The 24,126-nt window shown below is 40.4% G+C and overlaps 1 protein-coding gene across 2 annotated transcripts in view; it reads left to right on the forward strand.

Annotated features, from left to right (window-relative positions):
* The window catches only part of MYO1D (myosin ID), an 87,287-nt gene that overhangs the window by 52,345 nt on the left and 10,816 nt on the right, over window positions 1-24,126 (forward strand). For both annotated transcript variants that reach the window (XM_083147471.1, XM_083147472.1), the window contains 17 exons: window positions 452-617; window positions 1,451-1,504; window positions 5,708-5,803; window positions 6,224-6,340; window positions 8,271-8,474; window positions 8,575-8,720; window positions 10,013-10,127; window positions 10,264-10,434; window positions 15,137-15,207; window positions 15,416-15,490; window positions 16,182-16,314; window positions 17,068-17,234; window positions 19,525-19,732; window positions 19,810-20,033; window positions 20,117-20,261; window positions 20,903-21,007; window positions 22,018-22,131. In XM_083147471.1, the coding sequence (XP_083003597.1) occupies window positions 452-617; window positions 1,451-1,504; window positions 5,708-5,803; window positions 6,224-6,340; window positions 8,271-8,474; window positions 8,575-8,720; window positions 10,013-10,127; window positions 10,264-10,434; window positions 15,137-15,207; window positions 15,416-15,490; window positions 16,182-16,314; window positions 17,068-17,234; window positions 19,525-19,732; window positions 19,810-20,033; window positions 20,117-20,261; window positions 20,903-21,007; window positions 22,018-22,131 (2,311 nt within the window). The remainder of the gene's footprint in view (window positions 1-451; window positions 618-1,450; window positions 1,505-5,707; window positions 5,804-6,223; window positions 6,341-8,270; window positions 8,475-8,574; window positions 8,721-10,012; window positions 10,128-10,263; window positions 10,435-15,136; window positions 15,208-15,415; window positions 15,491-16,181; window positions 16,315-17,067; window positions 17,235-19,524; window positions 19,733-19,809; window positions 20,034-20,116; window positions 20,262-20,902; window positions 21,008-22,017; window positions 22,132-24,126) is intronic.

A 24,126-nucleotide genomic window follows, 5' to 3' on the forward strand; every position in this document is an offset into this window, starting at 1 on the left:
TGCAGGGAACAATGAGCCAGAAGAGTCATTTATCTGCAGGGACTGATGAGACAGAGAAGGAATTGCACTGCAGGGAATAATGAGACAGAGAAGGAATTGCACTGCAGGGAACAATGAGCCAGAAGAGTCATTGATCTGCAGGGACTGATGAGACAGAGAAGGAATTGCACTGCAGGGACTGATGAGACAGAAATGTTAATGGACCCAGTGAGCAGGAACCAATGTGAGGTTTGCCTCAATCTGCTGGGTCCAACACACACAGTACAAGTGGTTTTGAATGCAGTGTGCACAGACTACAGGCAGCAGCCACCTTGTGTGCTGCATGCCCATTTATCAGGAACCAAAGTCCCATGAATATATTAGTAATGAAGTGTCCTACTGATATGGCTAGTTTTTAATGAGCTCCATTGTCATACATATTTTATTCTGTCCATGCTATACGCTTTTACAGGGTGAAGAATATGCTCCTAAAGTCAAATTGCGTCTTGGAGGCATTTGGCAATGCCAAGACGAATAGAAATGACAACTCCAGCAGGTTTGGAAAATACATGGATATTAACTTTGACTTCAAAGGAGATCCCATTGGAGGACACATCAGTAATTACCTATTGGAGAAGGTAAGAGTCGCTGAATAAGGAAATTAGTCAATTAGAATATTGGATAATTGTCCACCACATTTTGTGTTTGAAGAAATGTTTTCTCTAATGAGACTTTGGGAAATATTCAGTTACCTCCAATTAAGGATTGGGGGTAATTGTATTGCCACAGGGCTATTCTATTAACCCCAATAAGCTGGTGCATGCAGGCATAGCAAAATCTCTGCCCGGTTTGCAGCCAAAAATATATACCCCGATGATATTTTTCAGGTAATTGAATATCTGTACTTTCCCTGTGTATCATTAATAATAAGGGTATTTATACTGAAATATTACCTTCAAGCCTTGCCCCTGCTAACAAGATGTGTAACTCCCATATCAAGGGCAGGATTCCAGAACAATCCCCATTCTGATTTGCCTTTTGCTGATGACACAGAATTAATTTCCAGTTACCGAACCGTGCTAGAATCTCACAGGCATTGGTTGAATTGAGGTGATGCTTGGATAGTATCCTTTAAAGATGTCCTATAATGTAATTCTTGTTTCATAAGAGAAGCCTATGTAACAGACCTGGCTTCTTGGCACTTACTGGACAGCCCAGTATGACTCACATTTACCTCACAGCAATAATCCATTAGCCTCCAGTTCTTAAAATGTACACTGTAGTCTTTGGTCGTTTGCGAGTTTCTCATTTATAGCTGAACTGTATTTAAGCTTTTGAGAGATATTATTCCTTTTTCAGGTTTAAAGTACTGCTAAACCTATACAATAAAGAACACCACCAATGCTACACATATGGGAAGTGATTGATACTACTGATTATTAGTGAATGTGTTTTCTTTCTTTCTACCCAGTCTCGGGTCATTGTTCAGCAACTAGGAGAGAGGAATTTCCACTCCTTTTATCAGGTGAGTTATGTTTGTTGAATTTTAAGAAATACCTGTGAAATAATTTCCTGTGAAATTATGTTGTATTTCATGTTCTCCCTTCTTCAGACACCAAGGCCACGATCTGCGATCTTAAGATGTGCGTATAAATTAGCCTTGAAATCTTTTGTCCTTCCTGGACCAAAGATTTCAGGCAAGCGCACATCTTTACCAAAGATTTCTCTTAAGATCCCATGTGCGTTCCTATGGATCTTTTGCTAAATCTTCTGATCTTTCATGCAGCATGTAAGATGAGAAGATTTAGCAAAAGATTTGCAGGAATGCGCATCGGATGGATATCGGTCAATTTATCGGAAATCGGCCAATCTGCAAAAAAATCGTTCTAGTGTGTGGGCACCTTAAGATTTACGAAAGCTTCTAAAATAGGCAATCTGTGGTGTTGCCCATAGCAACCAGTTACATTTTGTCTATCATTTTGCTAATAGCAACATCACTGCTCACACACACACACACACACACACACACACACACACAGAGCTTTTACTGCAGGCAATGGCCAGTTGAAAGCCGGAATCACATGCTCTTGCTTTATATGGAAGGAAGAAGACGCTGAAGTTAAGGTTGGTTTACATTAGTTTTTTACTGAACATGTACGAGCGGTGGTGGCTCCAAAGGTGGGGCTGCAGCACAGTTCAAAATTCCAGTAGGGAAGCCACACCAACTGTCACCAACTGCCATTCCGAATGGACTCACTGGCTGTTGTTGTTTCTCCCCTATTGGAATTTTGAACTGTGCTGGAGCCCCACCTCTAAAGCTACCACTGCTAGCATTCACATTTTCTACTAGGGAGCAAGACTACAAGAATTGCATAGAGGTGGACATTACTGCAACTGATAGGCTTCTTGGGGGATTACAGTAACTAGTGGACAATAGTGAAATTGATGCTTTTGATGGGCCTTATTACTACAACGCATCTTAATGCGCATTACCATTGCTTGGCAACTTGTTAGTCGTTATGAGCAGTTGTTATAACTGTCATGTTAGCCATTAACTGTGACATAATAGTTGGTGTTGGAAAATATGACCGTCTAGTTACGATCACTGGTATATAAAAGCTTTGTTAAGGTAATGGCCATCCGTATTGTGCATTTTCTATTGCTATGCACTGTAGTTTATGTAGATTTACTAATTTACTCTGGTTTGTAAATATGTATTTTTGTCCATTTGCCTTGGAGGAATGTAACTTGTCTATAGATGTGTGTTGCTAGATGTTGTCCACAACGGTGACTTTGGTTTACTTCTTTCCATAGGGTCTATTTAAATGAATTCCAAAAAGTGGCAGTGCTGCTTTTCATAGCATTTGGCAGAGGTTCCTTAACGTGGTCCTCAAGGCACCCAACCAGTCCTGGTTTTAAGTATATCCATGCTTGCCACAGGTGACTTACTACCTCAGTCTATATGATTTACCCATCTTTGTTGAGCTATGGATATACTTAAAATCTGGACCATTGACTTCTAGTTTCCCAACAGCTGGAGAGCCACAGGTTGGCTATAGTTTGCCTAGGTGGTGTCAAACAGGCAGAATTTCTGCTCTGACATACAAGTATGTGAAGCATAAAAAGGGTCCCATAGAGCTGCTAGAAAAACTGCACAGAAAAGCACAGAAACTATGCCCTACTAATACTGCCATAACATTGTCCGACCTGAGTGTGACTGGTAGCCATACTTGTCTACCTTAGAGAAAATTCTAATAAAAAAAGAAACTTGAAAAATGCATGCTTGGTAGGTGCTTAAGTTGTTATGTTATAAAAGAAAAGTAAATCCCTGTGGAATTGCAATTTTAAGTAATATACTTTAAAATATTTTATTAGCAATTTTACGAGACCTTATTCAGATCCATTCAGTCGCACGGAGGACCGATGTTGTGCGTCTGCGTAGGCGCATTTCTGCGCATGTGCAGACGCCAGGGGGGAGTGGATGTTTGGTGGACTTGCAAGGTTGCGAATTCTCAGCCTTGCGAATCAACCAGAATTACCCCCTAAATCTGGGTAAGCACTTGCGCGACAAAAAATAGTTCCTACATCAGAATGAACCCGCGTCACCAGGGATTTCCGGTACACATTGTTCCGTCCTTCATTAACATTTATTAAGAAGCTAGTGATATCGTCAGGATTGATGTACAGAAGCATAAGGAATGTCTCCAAGGTAACCTGCTCTGTGAATAACCAAAATCAGAGAAAACCGCTTTTCTCTGATTTAAGAATAGAATCCTTACTCTCAAAATGTAGCTCAGTACTTGAGAGTCAAAGTTAATCTTGAAAAAATATAAAGTTATCTTGGGGTCTGCGGGTAACTAACGTTTTACAAGCTGCAAAGACCTTTATATACCACCCCAAACCCTTAAACATCCTGTCTCAATGATGTCACTGGTTGCTAATTCATTTATATTAGGGATATTGGTTTAACTTGCATTATAAATATGATTAGGCATTGGGTGCTGTCTGTGGAATTGATACCAGTTCCTAAACCTTTTTAAATGGCAAAGGCCATTTCAATTCATCCTTTAAAATGCTGCTCATGTGATTTTCTGTATCTTGCTGTACAGCTTTGGACTCCCTCCCTCAAACTTAAGTTTAAACTCTTCACCTTCATATAAATGACCATTGTCTCAACTCCACTCTCGTCATGTACTCTCACTTCATGAGATGAAGGCTGGGAGCAGGGAACTATAGGCCTTATTCTAGTTCACTCTGAGAGGCAAATTCCTTCTTGACTGGACAAAACCATGTGCACTGCAGGTGGGGCAGATGTAACATGTGCAGAGAGAATTAGATTTGGGTGGGGTTTTTCTTCAAAGTGAGATCTATATTGCAGTGTAAAAATAAAGCAGCAGTATTTTCCCTTCACAGAAACAAAATAACTCACCAAATCTATTTCTATCTGCACCTGTTACATCTGCCCCCCTGCAGTGCACACGGTTTTGTCCAGCTAAGAAGAAATTTGCCTCTTAGGGCAGTATTCAATGAGGCCAATTCACCATGTTTCATGGCGAATTTGTGCTATTTTCACTTTGGAAGGTGATTTTTTTTGTGTCAGAACGCGAATCATCCTATTCAACGTGCACTTTTCGCCGACGGTGAACAGTGAATGACAGACAATTCTGTTATTAGTCTCCGCAATGCGCCGTGGTTTTTCAATGGGTTTTTCAATGTGATTCGCCGTGAGTGTATTCAATGAGAAGATGGCGAATTGCTTTCTAAGTGATTTTCGCCGTGTGTCACGTTTAGCAATCGCCATCTTTTCATGGTGAAGTGGAATGTGAACTGTTAAAATAAAGTTTTTTTTTTTTTATAAATTTGGTGTAAAAAAAATCAGGAATTTTATTATGTGAAGGGGCATGCTATTTTTTATTCATGTGCTTACAGCACATGAATATATATTCAATTTAAAAAAATATATTATTTTTTCTACACATAACAGCCAGCAGGGGGCCGGGAGCCGCTCATTACATATTCATATATTCACTGCTCCCGATCATTGCATATGCACAATCGGGAGCAGTGTTAGCGGCTCCTACCCGGTCCCCTGCTGGCTCTCCCGGGGGGCAGCTTGTGCTGCCTGGGTCCCGGGGAGCCCACCTCCCCCCCACACACATTCTGGGGAAGGCAGGGAGACTTCCATCTCCCTGCCTGCCGGGACGCCGCAGGGGGTTAAGATTCGCCATCAAGAGCAGCGAGCCCCTGCGACATTGAATACGGAGGCAGTGAGGGCTGGCAGCGAAGGCTCCAGCCCTCTGGAACACGGCGACTGTGCAGCGAATCCTAAACAGTATTCGCTGCACAGGGCGATTTTGCTCATTGAATACTGCCCTTAGAGTGAACTAGAATAAGGCCCTATGTGCCAAGCGCAGCCTAAGAATGCGGAGAGCACAATGGCAGGTAGCATTGCCATGTTTTTTCAACCACACCACAAGCAGGAGAAGGGTGCAACTAATGAAACCACACTGCTGTCCTCTATGCCTTGCGGCTTTAGAAATAAAGTTTAACAACAAGAATGATAAGGGAAAAACATACAACAAAATTTGTAAAGCTAACATGAATAGTGTAGCTATGTGGAAAAGTGCTTTAGACTCTGTATAGTCCAGTCCTGCAACTTGAGTTTTATGAATTTGATAGAGAATTATGTTTTTTATTTTTTATAAGACACTCAATTCTTCTTTTCTAGTTAATCTTGGGAGCACCAGAACAGACTCTCCGATCCCTTCACCTCCAGAAAGATATCTCTTCTTACACATATACCCGATCACTGGCTCAACTGAAGGTGAGGGCAATTAATAAAAACTTGTTTAGCATGACACATGTTCTGATTACTGATTGCTTTTGTGTCTAGTGAGCAAATGCTGGACAGCGGTGCATTTACAATTAATTATTTATTATTAATATAATTAAGCTAAGGCACATTCTTCCCAACCATAAATATTTGCATATATTAAATCTGTCCCGCCTGCAGTGCAGAATGGTTTTACCACGGGCAAAATACTATTTTTTGCGCTTACTCCCATGCAGCTCTCATGCAGCAGGTGGGAAGTCCCAGTTATATAGAGCATTTTATGGGCTGGATGACATCATTTTTCAAATAGTATCTGTCCAGTGAACACAAAGGTCTAAGGAAAGTGGGCATCTCCATGGAGATAATTCGCCAGCAGTAAACTCATGTTTGATGTTCCCCTCTCATTCTCAGTCTTCCATTAATGATGCAGCAGAATTCAAAGAAGTTTCAGAGGCAATGAAGGTGATTGGATTTAAACAAGAGGAAATTCAGACTGTTTACAAAATCCTGGCTGCCATTTTGCATCTGGTGAGTAGGTTGGAGCTATATTGCAAGTCAAGTTGAACAGGCATAAGTCACTAATGTGAAATTCAAATATCAGAATATTGACTATTTTTTAAACCAGTATTAAAATAAAATAAATACTTTAGACTATTTTCTTTCTCACCTAAACACGGGTATGACTTGCCATGTTTGACATGATTATTCCACCGGAAAAATAAATACTTTACTTTCATCTGCCTCTTCTGTTTACCATACAAAGGTCCTTCACTTTTCAGAGATTACTGCCACCAACAGGTAGTTTTTGCTTATATAATGCTTTTCTGCACCCCAGGGCTGATGCAGCAAAAAGTTTATTTGAATCTGTACAAACCATGCTGCACTGCAATATTTATTATTGCATGCAGGTTAAATAATGTCTGCTTTTGTATGTACAGTAGACCACAAATGCTGGGCAGCTTTATTTTTGCACTGTCATTTCTATATAATTTTAGACTATCCCCTCTCAAATCTAAAGCACTCTGCACATTTCAAATACGCCCCACCTGCAGCACAACATGATGTAAAGGAACTTGCTTTTTTATTGCTTTGCTCACACTTCAGAATCAGTCCCAGTGCATCTAACTAGTACTGCTCATTGTACATATTCCAAGAGCCATCACCAATTACAAGCCCAACATCAGCAGTTTTAAAAAAAATACTGCATACACACGGACAGTAAACAAATGATAGAGGTTATATTTGGAAAATGAAAATGTATTTTGCACATTTAACCATAAAAATGGTCTGCATATCTTGGCTGTTTTATCTAATTGACATCCCTATCCCCAAATACAAAAAAACCCTACGCTACGCACCCACCTCCTACTGCTACATGGTTTCAGAGGATAGACCCGGTATATGGACATGGAAGATGTTGCCCCCTCTAGCCAAGAAAGACATCAGGACTTTTTTCTACCTGGTTTTCTTGGTTAGAATATAAAGACTCTGCGGAGTAGCGGCTTCAGATACTGAAGTAAGGACTCCCAGGACAGCCATGATCTATCTGTTCTGACACTCCCCGCTAGTCACCAGAACGTGATCTTAGACTAAAGATGGCTTAATCACATCCGACCATCCTTCATGCTGTACCTATCTCCCCTCTCTTTTTCTCTTCTCTAGTCTCTATCATAGGGCAGTATTCAATGAGGTTAATTCACCCTGTTTCACGGCGAATTTGTGCTATTTTCGCTTTGGAAGGTGATTTTTTGGGTCAGAAAGTGAATCACCCTATTCAACGTGCACTTCTCGCCGTCTTTCTAAGTGATTTTCACAGTGTGTCGCCCTGTAGCAATCGCCATCTTTTCATGGTGAAGTGGAAAGTGAACTTTTAAAATAAAGTTGTTGTTGTTTTACATTTGGTGTAAAAAAATCAGGAATTTTATTCTGAGAAGGGGCATTTTATTTTTATTCATGTGCTTATAGCTACATTACATATGCACGATCGGGTGCAGTGAATACCCAGTCCGCTGCTGGCTCACCCGGGGGACAGCCTGTGCTGCCTGGCTCCCGGGGAGCCCACCTCCCCCCCACATAGGTTCTGGGGCAGGCAGGGAGACTTCCATCTCCCTGCCTGCCGCCGCAGGGTTCACATTCGCGGTCAGAAGCAGCGAGCCCCTGCCTCATTGAATACTGTGTCAGCGAGGGCTGGCAGCGAGGGCTCCAGCCCTCCGGAACACGGCGAATGTGCTGCGAATAGTCTCCTTTTCATGTTTTTCTTTTTGGTTTATATTTATTCTAAGCATTGACAATCGTATTTCTGCAATATCTTTAAATTATATATTTTTTATTGCTATTGTATACTTTAAATGCCAATAAACAATGATTATACAAAATTGTCTGCAACAGTAAAATAAGATGATTAATGTATTCTCTATTTCTATTCTTCTTTATTACTTCCATGTTGTTCCTTTTTCAGGGGAACCTCAAGTTTATTGTGGATGGAGATACCCCCCTGATCGAGAACGGTAAAGTTGTTTCTGTAGTAGCCGACTTGCTAAGTTCGAAGTCTGAGCTTCTGGAGAAGGCTCTCCTGTTCAGGACTGTGGCCACTGGCAGAGATGTTATAGACAAGCAGCACACTGAGAAAGAGGCTATCTATGGCAGGGATGCATTTGCCAAGGTACTAGAGGGCTAATGTATTGGAATGATGTACTGATAGATATAACAATACACTTTGTAAATAGATAACCCGTTGTTGGCCTACTCTCTCTATCACGCAGGCCATCTATGAGCGCCTGTTCTGCTGGATTGTGAGTCGTATTAATGATGTGATTGATGTAAAAAAACAAGATGCAGCTCTTCATGGGAAAAACACGGTTATTGGGGTGCTGGACATTTATGGATTTGAAATCTTTGACAATAACAGGTGAAATTATTTTCTGATGCCAATCTTGTTAATGGGACATCGTATTTGGTTGGGACATCTTATTTGCTGGTGAATGCCTCCTTCACCTTCCTGCAGTCTAAAGGTGCCCATACACTGTGCGATGATGGCACCCGTTATGGGCTGGATCGCATTGCAATGCATGCGTTTTGCATGCGATGCGAGGGCAGTACAATACTTTTTGTGCAGCACAAACTTTTTGTACTGTGCGATGAGATGCCCACGGGAGCGTGCATCACACAGAGCAAACGCACCGTATATGGGCACCTTTAGTGTAACTCTCCCCAGAATGCTTACAATCATGATGCTAACCATTGCGATTCCTGGCTCTGGTATTGAGAGTAATGCCTGGATCGTGGTGCCGGTCTTCTGACCATTACTCTGACAGCCGGCATTCTAACCGCAGGAATGCTAACGGGATTCCATTTAAAGTCCCTGGCTTTTTCTACAGTAGTATTCTTTCCTTGAGAAATGTCAGTAGCGATTTTGATGAGTATCGCTCAACAAATGTAATCAATGGGGGAGGGGGGGATGTTTGTTGAATACATGTGACTTACTAGGGATAGAATTCAAATATTTTTTTTCTGCCTCATGAAGACTGTAGAAATAACCTCCCCAAAGAAAGACCCCATATAACGCTCTTTTTATTGCTGAGCATATAATCCTGCTCCCACTTGTCATGTTGCCGATAGTCCTAGCACCAATTGTCCCAAGCGGAAACTCTATGACAGGCCCTCCAGTTGTTGTTGATATCTTTATATTGGGGGGAGCCCAATATACAGAGAAGCCTTGACGCGGCTTGGGGGCATATCATACACCTGCGCAGGTATATGTAACCAATATCTCTGAATTCTATTATCATGTAGTGTTCAAGATTGGTTACTAATACCATTCAGTGTGCCGGGGGAACCAATGTCTTGTTTTAAATGACAAGGTCAACATGAGTTTTTCATGATTTTATTTTAAATCTGTCTTGTTCTTTCTTCACCATCCATGTCGGCATAAAGGGAAAATATAATAGCCCAAAGCATGGCGAGCAAAGCCTAACACTAATTGGGGGTCCCTGTTGAGAGTTGACTTTGACACACAAAAAACCACGTCATCCTTTTCAAGTGTCCTTTTTCATGTCGACATTTTGACCCTGTCGACTTATTGCATGTCAACCTTTTGAGGTAGACACTGTCTATCTAATAATGCACACCCGTAATTGATTTCACTTCTATAACAGACAATTACTGTATAGTAAATCCACATGATTTATCCATGTTTTCTAGCTTTGAACAATTCTGCATTAATTATTGTAATGAGAAACTACAACAGCTGTTCATTCAACTTGTGTTGACCCAAGAGCAAGAAGAATATCAGAGAGAGGGAATTCCCTGGAAGCATGTGAGTATTAGATCGTACAGTAATGCAAGATTACACAGACATGTTTCTTTCCGCACCCCGTCTATATACACACAGCCCTGTCATCAAGTACTTTTCCTGGTCTGATATTGTCTACTTTTTTTTTCTCATTCAACAGATAGATTATTTTAATAACCAGATCATCGTGGATCTCGTTGAGCAGCAACATCGTGGGATTATTTCACTGTTAGATGATGCCTGCATGAATGTAGGGAAAGTGACAGATCCCATGTTCCTGGATGCACTAAACAAGCAGCTGGGGAAACATGCTCACTACTCCAGCAGGAAGGTAATGGTGGTGGATTAGGTAGAGCTATAAAATGGAACCTTTTTTCCAGTGATCGTTGAATGCCCAGTAGACTCTGGTTTAATGCCAGAGTCTACTCTTTATATACCCGGGTGAGGAAGGGGGCCAACGCGTACCCAGAGACTGCACACAGACCTCCTCCTACCTTAAAACAATCCTGCACAACTGCTCCTTATACTCCTTTTCCTCCTATAGAGTGTAGGTGGGTAATGCTAGGCCCATTGTCATGGTTGTGAACAGCATGGAACTCGCTGGAAGATAGTTTTTTTTATAACTAATTTTATCTTGATAAATTATCTATTTTTTGTTGTTGTTGGGTTTACCTATTTGCTAAATACAAACACATCAAAAACAAGAGAAGTAATGGGTGCTGTCACGTACCAGTGTGCACTATTATCTCAAAGAAATAGGTGTACAATCAGTGGCATATCTATAATGGGTGTGTGGGCCAGGGGAACTCAAACTGCACACACTGCTTTAATTACCTACTGCCCACTGCACATGCAGATCTCTAGCATGAGCTTTGGAAATATGGCACTAGCGCCATATTTGTAAAGTAATCCACAGAGATGTGAATGGACATTTCACTCTGCACAGTGGAGTAACTATCAAGGGTGCAGGGGGTGCAGCTGCTATAGGCCCCTGGCTGCTTCCAGTGGGCCTGCTGCGCCCCCTGCACCCAGTCACTTACAAAATGGGCAGCCACCGCTCCTTCTACGTCACCTGGCCTTGACAGAGCCTGAGGCTGAGCAAAACAGTGCAGTGCAGCTCTTGTTTATGACGGCGCAAAGTTAAGTCGCTGCACTTGCCTTTTTAACCTGCCACGGCCAGGCCGGACTAGAAGAACGTGGAAGGAGTCACCACTGTCTGCCGGGCAGTCAGGTTCAAGTTGCAGGCCTATCACTCCACACTCCTCGTCAAACTGGGTTTGGCTCCCTGGGTTGTAGTCATATGGTCGGCTGGCTGATGTACAGTCACACTGTCTTTGAAATAGCGGCGTACTAGAGATGGGGCACATTGTTGAATATAATAAATCTTGGGGCATATGATGCTTTTTTAAGGGCACGGTGGGGGTGTATAATATAATTTGGGGGCACGGTGGGGAGCATAATGTAATTTGGGGTCAAGGAGGGGCATATAATGTGATTTGGGGGCACGGTGGGGCATATAATGTGATATGGTGGTGTGTTTATTGTGAATTAGGGGCACAGAAGGGGTGTGTAATGTTAACACAAAGGGCCAAATGTAATAGGGTGAGAGTTTCAGAAAGTGAGAGATTTTGGGAGAGTTTTCCCATGTTTTTTTAAAGCAGCAATCAATTAAATGGCAAAATCAACCTGGTTTTGCAGTGTAATTGATTGCTGCTTTAAAAAAAAGGGGAAACTCTCCCAAAATCTCTCACTTTCTGAAACTCTCACCCTATTACATTTGGCCCAAAGTGTGTTTTGTTTTTTTATCCCTTGCTGCCAATAAAGGATAATATTGTACCCTGTATATTTAGAACATCTCTGGAGCGGAAAATGGAAGTCACACAGAACTATGCATTCATTAAAACAACCTGTCAGTATCCAGGTTAGCGTGTGCATGTAAACACCTGCTCCTATTTAGCCTTCCTGGAAAAACAAGGACATTTATTTGCATATATTTATTATTGATAAACCGCAGGGTTTCTTTCTTTGTCATTGAACTGTTCTAGCACTCCTGCCAAAGTAAAGCTACAATGTAAATCATCCCTAAATGAAAGGATACTTTGAAATGTCTTTGTAGCATTTACATGTTTATGTCCTGCAGAACTTGTGTTGGCTATTGACTGTATGATGACCCAAACTATTTAATTAAAAGAAATGAAAGGGCTAAACAACACAGTTGGCATGATCAGAGGTGTTTTGTATTTATTCAAATGATCCTGACTGAATTTTATCAGTTTTTTTTTTTTTTTTATTATTATTCTTATTATTCTTATTATTCTTATCATCCATTATATGATTTCACAAGGGTTCTACGGTCCTTACAAAGTACATAAGCAAAATGATAAAGGGTAAATGCAGCAACAAATGTTGTGCAGTGATTTGCTTACACTTCCACATATACACGTAAGCAGGTCTTTGAGGTTCTGGATGAGTCGTGCTTCTTTGTAATACATTGTATGCTGCTAAATTGCCCATGTGGCTTCCATTGTTGTCCTTTTTATTTGCACAAACATTGAATTTTGAATCCTGATGCTCTACTCCTGCCTTTGCATATGTAGTGTCTCATAGTGTTACATCCAGCAGAGGGAGCCAAATTCCCTGCTGACTCGGGCCATCCCTATGCACAGAGCTAGCCTTAAGAGATGATGTCATGTCTAGTCACTGGACAGGACACCGCTTTCTTGTGACAGTCGGAAGGCCTATTTGGTATTCTAGACTTGAATGCAGCAGACTTTAACACTTAGCAGTCAGTAATTTAGATTCTTTGTTAGAATTTTAACAAAACAAAAATTGCTCTAGTTTCTGTAATGATGTTTATGACATTCAGGATTTGTCCTCAAGGCTATGGGTATAAATAAATCCCCTCATGATCATAAATATTTCAGTAATGATGAAGTTGGTCTGTGTTGATTCTGTCTGTACCATGGCAAAAGCTAGTTTAGTTAACAAATGATGCATACATAAAAACCAGGAAAATATATAAGTGACTCAGTCTCTCACTGCACAGATTAAGGTGAAATGATGTGATTAATGTATGTTTGTGCAATCATAAGTGAAGGAAATGTGAAACCCATGTTGTGCCATATAAACTAATAATAATAATAATAATAATCCTTTGCCTTTATTTTCTATTGGATGAGTAGTGTGTTATTAACATGTGCCCACTTAGGTACCCCCACTACAGTATATGACTTGATTTATGTGATGGTTGCCAATTTGGTCTGGTTGGAAATAATTTTTACATTCCCTTTTCACAAGTATGAGGTAACTAGCAAGCAACCATGCAACTCTCAGAGTGCCGATATATTAATATAAATTACATCATTTTACAAGCTCTGGCAATGGGGGCTATTATGTTAATAGAATTTTCAAATCTTTCTTTTAATGTTAAAAGCTGAATATTTGCATTTGATGGTGCATGTCACAGCACTGACGTCATGGGTTCGATCCCCACCATGGCCCTAACTGTGTGGAGTTTGCATATTATTCTTCATGCGTGCGTGGGTTTCCTCTGGGTACTCTGGTTTCCTCCGATAATCCTAAAATATACCGGTATGTTAATTGGATCCCAACAAAATGTAACCCTAGAATTAATTTGTGTGTGCGTGTGATAGGTAATATAGGTTGTAAGCTCCATTGGTAAATGAGATGTCAATTACACAGGGGTGATGGTTTATTTTAAGTAAAGGTATAGTGCTGACCTTGTCAGTGGGGTCTCATTTACCATTGATGCCACAGACACATCAAAACACTAAGGATCACTTCTACTTATCCAAAGGGGTAAGGACTACCCCAGAATCAGCGGCACCTACCTTCTTTTCCCATTGTCATCTATCACAGCCCACCTGTTCATCCACCACACCCCCTACCCCTTCCCTGTCCTATCCCTCACCCATCCCCGCCCCCGTTCACCTCCAGGTGGAGCACATTACTACTGTACTAAACCATTTTACTCAGGTCAATTAGCTGTCATTATCGGATTTGGAAATGGAAACTAGGAGCAGGGCTATACCACATCGGGAATGGCGTCTGTAAGCTTCCTATTTCATTATGGAGACAGACAAGTGCATTTTATGCTTCCATTAGTTCTTATTATTTTCCTCTATTTATATAGCACCACAAAGAATCCACAGCAGACAATTACATACTGTAGTACCTATATTAATAAGCAAAACAGTGACTTACAGTTACACGTACAGGGTAGATAATAAGAGCTGCATCAGCAGACAGCAGTGAAATAAGCGTGGCAGAAAAACAGCAGGATTTGGTGCCGTCAAATATGGTTTAAGTAAGAGAAGGAAAAAGCACATTTTTTTATTTGTTAGCAGTTAGCGCACACATATTCCACTGCGCTGTACAGACAATATTTGAACATTCGCATCGGTCCCTGCCCCAGTGGAGCTTACAATCTATATTCCCTACAACATATATATTCACGCACAGAACCATTTGGGGTTAATTTTGTTGTGAGCCAATTAACCTACCAGTATATTTTTGGATTGCTGGAGGAAACTGGAGTACCCAGAGGAAACCCACGCAAGCACAGGAAAAATATACAAACTCAGATCATTTAGGTTGTGGGAATTGAACCCATGACCTCAGTGCTGTGAGGCAGTAACGCTAACCTTCTGTGCTGCCCTAAACATAAGGATAGAGGGCCCATAAAGAAACCTGCAAAAGTTTTATTTGTGTCTCTCGTAGTCATTTCTCTGATTCCATTCAGACAGGTTTTGATGTGTATTTGATTTGAAGTATAAAATAAAACAGAATGGCCCTTATTCTGATTCACTCGCAAAGGCAAATTCCTTCTCAAATGGACAAAACCATGTGCACTGCAGAGGGTGGGGGGGGGGGGGGGGGCAAATTCTAAAATGTGCAGAGAGTTAGATTTGGGTGTTCCTTTTTTTCTGTGCAGGGAAAATACTGACTGCTTTATTTTACACTGCAATATAGATCTCACTTTGAAGTAAAGTTCCGTATTTTCTCCCTTTTAGGTCTGTCCGACAGATAAAGCTCTGGAATATGACCGAGATTTCCGGATTCGTCACTACGCCGGAGATGTTCTGTGAGTATTGTGCCCCTGTCAGACAAGATTTTGGTTATGTTTTTATTCTACGTAAGATTTTCCAATACAATTTTAATTATATCACACTGTAACGTGATTATGGTACATGGGTGACCATTAGCTATGGGCTACCTATATATGCATCTTTAGTTGTTTTAAATGTGGATAAGTTCTGGTGCTTGAATTTTGGCTTTCTTTTTGTGAACAGTTACTCTGTTGTGGGATTCATTGATAAGAACAAAGATACATTATTCCAGGACTTCAAAAGACTGATGTATAACAGGTGAGACAAATCACAGGTGTGTGTTGTAGAGTTATAAATCCTAGAGCATTTTTACCTTCAAGAGAGAGAGAGATGGTACATGGTTTTTGCTAGGAATTTCTTATTAAAAACCTCTTGTTGGAGCTTGGAGTTGGGTCATTTTCTGTAGTATACATGGCAATGCTTCTATTAGCATTACTTATGTCTCTTGAGGTAAGTGTTATGACGGTGCGTGTAAACAGTGTGTATTTATGTGTATATGTATATATATATATATATATATATATATATATGTATATATATGTATATATGCTAGATATTCTGGTTTATTCAATAAAGCCATAAGCCATATAACCTTCCATCAAAGGTGAGATTAATCAGACAGGCGGCTTGGTATTCACTAACAGTGACCGTGTGCAGGGAGCCAGGAGAGCAGTGATAGATCAGCACACTGGGCACTGCTTGTGGGCTTCCACACTATACATCATATAAGCAAACCTTGGGACCGAACCAAACTGAATTATTGCTTAAGTAAGCTGTATGGTTGCTTCACGCATGTTTGTCACTAGCTCTATAAAGCCCTACAAACTAAATAACTGCAACTAACACATTTCTGTCTTTATTACATCATGTTTCAATATCTTCCATTTCCCTGATCGCTATACAGTGTCTTAATTTGCCCTCTTCCATTTTGTTTCTTCTCGCAATCCAGCTCCAACCCTGTGCTGAAAAATATGTGGCCTGAGGGGAAGCTGAGTATCACAGAAGTCACCAAACGCCCACTGACTGCAGCCACCCTCTTCAAAAACTCCATGATAGCCCTTGTGGACAACCTGGCATCTAAGGTACTGTACAAGCACTGGGAGCTCTGAGATTTATAACCATAGTATTATAGTGTTATGCAGTTTTACACTTATGTGACATTCAATCGTTGATCATCATTTAGGTCTCATTATTCTAGTTGTTCATAGTCTACAGCAGTGATGGGCATATGTGGATCTTCATGCTTTTAACCACAGCCCCAGCTCATTTCTATTTTAGGTGCCTGTGGTCCTTTTCTCTCTGTTTTATGTCCCATTGGCCACAACGTATTTAATTTATGCAACACTGAACTTGTTATAATAATAATGTTCGAGCATAATAAGTAATGCAATAAGCCTGCAAGCTGCACACTCTGCATACATTGTGTCTAGGCTGTCCATATTTGTAAAGCTGTAAACTTCAAAAAGGCAAACCAATCCAGGTTTTGCCAATTAAATTATCGCTGCTTTTAAATTATGGGAAAAGTCATTGGAATATCTGCAGAGGGTGCAGCTCGCAGGCTATTACAGAAGCCCCTTGGACTGAATTTTATTTTCTGCCGATACAGGTAACATCCACATCACGCTACCCCGTGTTTCTCACTAAAGCTAGGCAATAGGCTATTCTCACATACAAGCAAAAGGTTGACCGATATAAACCAGTGTATGGAATTGCATTATCATTTTCCCCCATTAAATTTCTGTATTTATTGTTCCACCAAGTTATCTTCCCTTGTACTCCAACTTGTCCAGTCTTTCCATTGGCTCACTCTTTATCCATCTATGTTTATTACCCAGGAGCCCTATTATGTCCGCTGCATTAAACCAAATGACAAGAAATCACCGTCTCTGTTCGATGTGGAGCGCTGCCGCCACCAAGTAGAGTATTTGGGTTTACTGGAAAATGTCCGTGTCCGGCGAGCAGGTTTTGCTTATCGGCAGGTATATGAACGATTTCTACACAGGTAAAGGCATTTATTCTATTGTACTATATGATGCCATTAGTTTACAGCACTATTACCAGAATTACACACTAGGTCAATATTACCAGATAGATCTGTATTACCAGTAGTCTCCATTGTTGGAAAATGACCATTTAAGGTGAAAAGGTTTTGTCATTGTTGACTACTAGAATGTACCAGGAAAACATCAACACAATAGAGACTTGTTGAAAAACAACAGCCTGAAATCTACTTAGCCCTGCACTGCAGAATATTGATGCTATAGATTTGGTCCTTAATATTTGTTGTTCTATGTTGCCAGTTATGCCATATACTGTAAATCCATGGTATGAAGCATATGGCAAGTGATTTTGACCAAAAGTTTTGCAAAATGAGTTTGTTGTAGATTGCTCGGGTGTGACAATTTCAGAGTGCATACTTCAGTCCTAAAATCTGCTCCGTGATCGAGCAAATGTCGAAACATGTAAGAGAAGAGCGAGTATTTGTCTCTTTTCCTGTAAAAAAAGATGCATGTTCTATGTATTCACAGTAATAATACACTATATTTAATCTAAGCACAACACATCAACAGAAATGTTGATCAAGTGTTACAAGGTATAACAAATAATTAAACAAAAATAAATTGTGTCCATAGTAAATGTTCCATGTAACGAATTGGCCTTTATGGTGCCTGTTGCACATCATTTTGCTACACTCTACATTTTGCCATGCTAGGGGGTATATTTACTTAGTTTGTGTGATTATGCATTTGATTTTCATTCAGTTTTGCATTCAGAGATTTACAAGACAAAATTGGCTATAAAACCAAATCCCCCTCAAAATGTTTATCGTAAAAAAAACCCCCGTAATCTTACATAGATTTGAATTTATTAAAATTGGAACTGAAAATTGAACATTGACAGGAGAGTGGTTGCAAAAACGCAGACATTTTTTGGGGAGTGTCGCTGGGTGTGCTTGCAAATCCGTACTCTATCAACATGCCTCCAGTGTCTCTGTTCAGGCTGCCATTCTTTGTGACCGTTGATTTTATTGAGAAGATGATGATCAATAGATCTGCGTGTGTGCTAGCAATGTGTAGTATATTTATTTATTTAATTTATTAACAGTTTCTTATATAGCGCATACATATTCCATAGCGCTTTACAGAGAATATTGGAACATTCACATCAGTCCCTGCCCCAGTGGAGCTTACAATCTATGTTCCCTACCACATGTACACACACACAGACATTCTAGAGTTAATTTTTTGTTGGGAGCCAATTAGCCTACCAGTATATTTTTGGATTTTGGGAGGAAACCAGAGTACCCGGAGGAAACCCACGCAAGTACGGGGAGAATATACAAATCCGCACAGTGGTGCATGGTGGGAATCCAACCCATGACCTCAGTGCTATGAGGCAGTAATGCTAACCATTACACTGTCTGTACTGCCCCTAAGTAGTTGCAGTGTCCTTGTGATTGCTCTGCTGGGAGTCTCTGTAACTTTCAGGACAGCTGGGTTTTGAAATAATTTTGCACATCATCAATGGTGTAGCTACCATATTGTCAATCAATGAATCAGACCAGATATTAATAATTCTATTCTCTAAATCTTTATTTTAAATAGTAAATCAACAAACATTTGAGGATTTGCACACATCTCTTATAAAAAAGGATCCAAACATGTTGTTCAGTGTGACTGTAGGAATTATGGGCCTGATTCAGAAATGGACCCAGTGTACATCGCTCCTGCGTCTTTGGATACTCCGCCCCCAAACGGTTACAGGTTGCGGCTTAGGGGGCTTTGTGTGCGATGGCATAGGACCTGTTCTGTCCATTCCCAGATGCCCTACCCACCCTAGGAGAAGTATACAAACTAGAATTAGAGGATCCTCAGCAGATTTTTGTATTTTGGGAATGTTTGTTCCATTTAATTCAATTTTAGAGATGACCTTTATGTTTTTTTTTCTGAAATAGATATCCTAAATTGAATACAAAACCACTAGTCAAATGTTAACATCTTAATATTTTATTTATTTATTTTGAAATCCATTTCAGAATTGATCTTTAGCAAATGTGGAATTTGATGAGTGGAATAGAATTACGATTTAATTAGATTTTAACGCTAATTTGACATTTTTATTATACAAAATCGAACATAAGTAAATAAACCCCAGTATGTCTTTTGGTTTTTAGATATTTCCCCTAACACCTGAAAGATACACCTATTGCACTTTTCTTGTGCAGATTTTGTGGGTAACATCTGGTTATGTTAATTGCTCCCATCATCCTCCCTTCTCTGTCATCTGTTCAGGTACAAAATGATATCCCAGTTGACCTGGCCTAACCATGACTTGGCTTCAGACCGAGCTGCAGTGCAGAAACTCATGGAGCAGTCCGGCTTTCACCAGGATGCTGCCTACGGCAAAACGAAGGTGTTCATACGCACCCCCCGCACGTTATTTTCCCTGGAGGAGAAGCGGAGTGAGATGCTGATTAGAATCATTCTCTTCCTGCAGAAGGTGAATTGGGGATACTTGGAACATTGCTTATTCCTTTTTCTGTCAGGAAAATGTTAGCCTTTGTATCCATATTTTAGATTTGGAGGGGCACATTGGCTCGCTGGAGATACAAGAGGATGAAGGCAGTACGCACAATTATACGCCATTATAGGCACTACAAAGTGAAGTCATACATCCAGGAAGTGGTCCGCAGATTCAATGGAGTACGAAACAGCAGGGATTATGGGAAGAATGTAAAATGGCCATCACCTCCTAAAGTACTCCGTCGGTTTCAGGAATTTCTGCAGAGCGTCTTTCATAGGTATATGAGAAGCGGCATAAGATCATAGTTGAGCTTCCTATAGTGATATCCTTACCAAACTAACAAAGCTTTCATCTTTACAGGTGGAGAGCATACCAACTCATAAAGTGCATTCCTCCTGCTGACATACCAAAAATCAAGGTTAAAGTGGCTGCCTTTGAGAATCTTAAAGGCCACCGAGCTGATATGGGTCTTCAGAGGAGCTGGGAAGGAAGCTACCTAGCATTGGTAGGTGCTTTGGGAAAAAATCGGGAGATGCTACTTTTAAACAGTCTGTCACTGAAATACAGAAACTTAGATTGTCAGGGTTCTGCAAGCTCATTCCAGACTGTCACTCAAAACTCACAAGGGCAAATTTACTAAGATGGGAGTTATTTTATAGATGGGATGTTGCTATGGGCATCTACTCATAGTCTTATCTATTATCTTCTAGAACAGTGGTAGCCAACTCCAGTCCTTGAGAGCTACCAACAGTTCATGTTTTCTAGATCACCTAGCTGGGGCACAGGTGCATTCATTACTCACTGACACATTATAAATGATCCAGAGGTGGAGCTAATTACATCACTTGTGATTCAGTGAGGAGACCTGGAAAACGTTAACTGTTGGTAGCTCTCGAGGACTGGAGTTGGTTACCCCTGTTCTAGAAGGTGAAGTAAATTAGAAGTAGATTCTGATTGGTTGCCCATAGGAACATACCATCTGAAATAGAACTCTCATCTTAGGAAATTTCCCCCACAGTCTCTCCTAGAATGTGGCTAGTGCAGACCAATATGGAAAAGTAGTTTGCATAAAACTGTTAACATCAGTAATTTTTATTCCTAGCACCAAAGTCTGACAAATGTGTAATTGAGTTATTTCATTCTCAGAAACAGGAGAATAGCCAGGATTCAGGATTGTTTGTTGCTCGTGCCAACGAGCTGCAGAGAAAAGACAAGTTCATGCAGTCTCTGTTCTCAAGTCACGTGCGGAAGGTATGCATCTGTGTGATGTCATTAGTAAGAGCAAATGTGGGGTAACTCGTGCACCACACTGATACAGACTATTGGTGCTGTTGCCCATAGCAACGAACCACATTTCCATTTTTCTGATGCATTTTAGAAATTATAGAATCTAATTGGATGCTATGAGCATCACCACCACTTTTTGGAAGTTTTAGAAAATCTAGTATGTATTTGTTGGGGATGCTTCATGTTCTCCTTTCCAACCTTAAATCTGTTCCTTTTTCATATAAAGGACTAATCCTACTTTGCAGTTTTGTAATTGTGTTGATACAATGTTTTACTTGTGTTGCAATTAGCGGCATGACTAGACACTTGTGGATCCCATAGCAAGACTTTTACTGTGTCTACAAGATTCATAAGAACCTCTCCATGCTGTCACTATCCTGGGCGGATAGCTTTCACTTGAGCTTTGCCTTGCACCCAATTTGCACTTTCTGCTCAGAGATGAGAAATTAACATAGCAACCACTGGGAAATATCTTGCATGCATGACATTCTGGAGCTTTAAACTCCTTGCAATGTTAACAGGTATTAATTAGTTCCCTGCTGACTGTGTAGGTTATAGGGTCCTTGAAGCCGCACGATTGCCAGCATCTGTGTTCGCCTCTTAGCTGCAAATACTGGCAAGGGGCGGAGCTATCATTACATGAACCTAGGTGGTCACATAAGGCACTATTGGTAAGGAACACCTGACACACTGGGTGAGTGCTGGGTGCTGACATGGTGAAGCAGTAGCTGGCAGATTTAAACGTGTGGGGGGGGTTGGAATTCACATCAATCATATTGAAAACTCAAAGTTCCAACCAATTCTGATGAAAATAAACACTTGTCCTGCATAAATTCATTCATGTAATCCGCCATAACTTCTTCAGCCCTGTCTCTTCATGAGTTTACTACCAATTCTGTATATATATCTTTCTTTCTCTGATGTACTGCTTTGTAGCCCGTATCTGTCTGACTCTCCACCTTTTTATTACACAGGTAAACAGATTTAACAAAGTAGAAGATCGCGCCATCTTTATAACAGACCGACATCTGTACAAAATGGATCCCAGCAAGCAGTATAAAGTAATGAGCAGCACTCCACTTTACAACGTAAGTAATGTGTTCTCTTATGCATGAGTTTTATATTGGTTTTCTACAGGTTTAAATCCCTAATGGTGTGTGTGTGTGTGTGTGTATGTATATATATATATATATATATATATATATATATATATATATATATATATATATATATATATATATAATATATTATTATTATTATTAACATTTTTTTTATATAGCGCACACAAATTACGCAGCGCTTTACAGAGCATAGTTATAATCAAAAACACATAACAAATTACAGTACAAGACAGTTTAGGACAAGTACATGGTTAATATGGATAGTTGCATCAAGGGACAGGACACTGAAGCAATCATCAGGGTGGCAGTGGTTTATATATTCTAAGAAAGGCACATAAGGAGAGAGGGCCCTTCTCGTGAGAGCTTACATTCTAAAGGGGAGGTATGGGTACACATATTGCACATTCAGAAACTAGTGGCTGCCAACTACAGTTCAACTGTTACATACACATCAATATACTGTACAATATACATTTGAATGTATATTGTATAGGTATGTATGAAACGTCATATTGGCATCACTGCTGACCATATGGGAGATGTATTCGGCCTTAATCAATCGACTTATAAATCACATCTGTCAAACATGCCTGTAAAAATACAGAAGACAATTGGTTGGTACTTATTCTCACGTCGCCTTATCTTTCTCCATACTTTGATACGTCCCAGATTGGTTTAGCCTTTTAAGTAATTGTGGATTTAAAACATTGGGCAGATTTGCAGGTATTGCACCAATACCGGAATCTCCCAGACTATTATATTCAATTAGCCGAGGTAAAAAGTGGTTTAAAGGTAGTAGTATAATTAACACCAATAGCCAGAATTATCTGGGATTTTGATTTACCTGCCAAGAGCGAGCAGGTTCTTCATAGGCATGATAAAAAAAAAACATGTGGACCGGGAAATTTATTCTGGATCCTGTGGGGAAAAAAACGCTCAGTGTGTATGAACTGAGTGTTTTTCTGCCCAGTGATTTTCCCCGTCATTGCTATCCATACATGCGTATGGACCTTTTAGATGTTAGATGCTTCAATTTTAGCATTCCTCAAAGCACAACCCTATGTCAGTTCAGCTCTATGCAAGCCATTTTAGAGGTTGGGGGGTGTTCAATGTGGGGTCATGGCTGTCGACCGAGAAATCGCAGGCAGGATTCAATGTCCCACCTGCAGCGGGACAAGAAGGGGACGTGGCCGCGAGCTGCAGCCGGGAGCTCGCCACTTCCTGGCCATTCTTGGCAGAACGAGTTTGACTGCTGGTGAAGTTGGGCTCGTTCTGCCGAGATCCCCTGTACAATGCTGTCGGGGAAGACAGCATTGAATAGGGCCCTGCAGCCATCTCCCTCGTCGGGAGATGGCTGCAGGAGATTGAATACCCCCTAGCTATCACTAAGGAAAATATCCACACAAAATCACATATATTCCAATAACCATTTGTTCAAAATGCTAGATGTATTTCTGTCCACATACACAAGCAATTTCACATGGCTAAATAACATGACTAGGTCATATTGGATTTAAACATATTCTCTTTGTCATATTGCATAAAGACCTATTCCCTTTGTCTTTATGCATCAGAAGACTATAAACCTCACCCTCCTGAATATGAAGATGAAATTATTTTAATAATCTATATTCATTGGAGGCATTGTTTGTATTATTATATACCCAGCATAACTGAGATTGTACAGCATATTCCCAAAATCAATTTTAGACAAAGCAATGAATTATTATGTTCTGAATATCCCTTCTTTGGTGGAATATGTCTCTATGGGCTAAATCAGATTTTCTCGTTTGACAGATGACAGCCTGGTTGCTCAGCCTGCTGACAAATATATTCCCCAAACAGTACCAGTGGTTACCTTTGACAACCATGAAATGTGTTTTTTTTTGTTCCCCCAAATGTCATATTTGTAATCAGCATACATAAATAGATTTTGCTGTAGTGGATTTATAATCATGTTTT

Source organism: Crinia signifera, chromosome 6 (genome assembly GCF_055691185.1).
Source record: "Crinia signifera chromosome 6, ASM5569118v1, whole genome shotgun sequence".
NCBI classification, from domain to species: domain Eukaryota; kingdom Metazoa; phylum Chordata; class Amphibia; order Anura; family Myobatrachidae; genus Crinia; species Crinia signifera.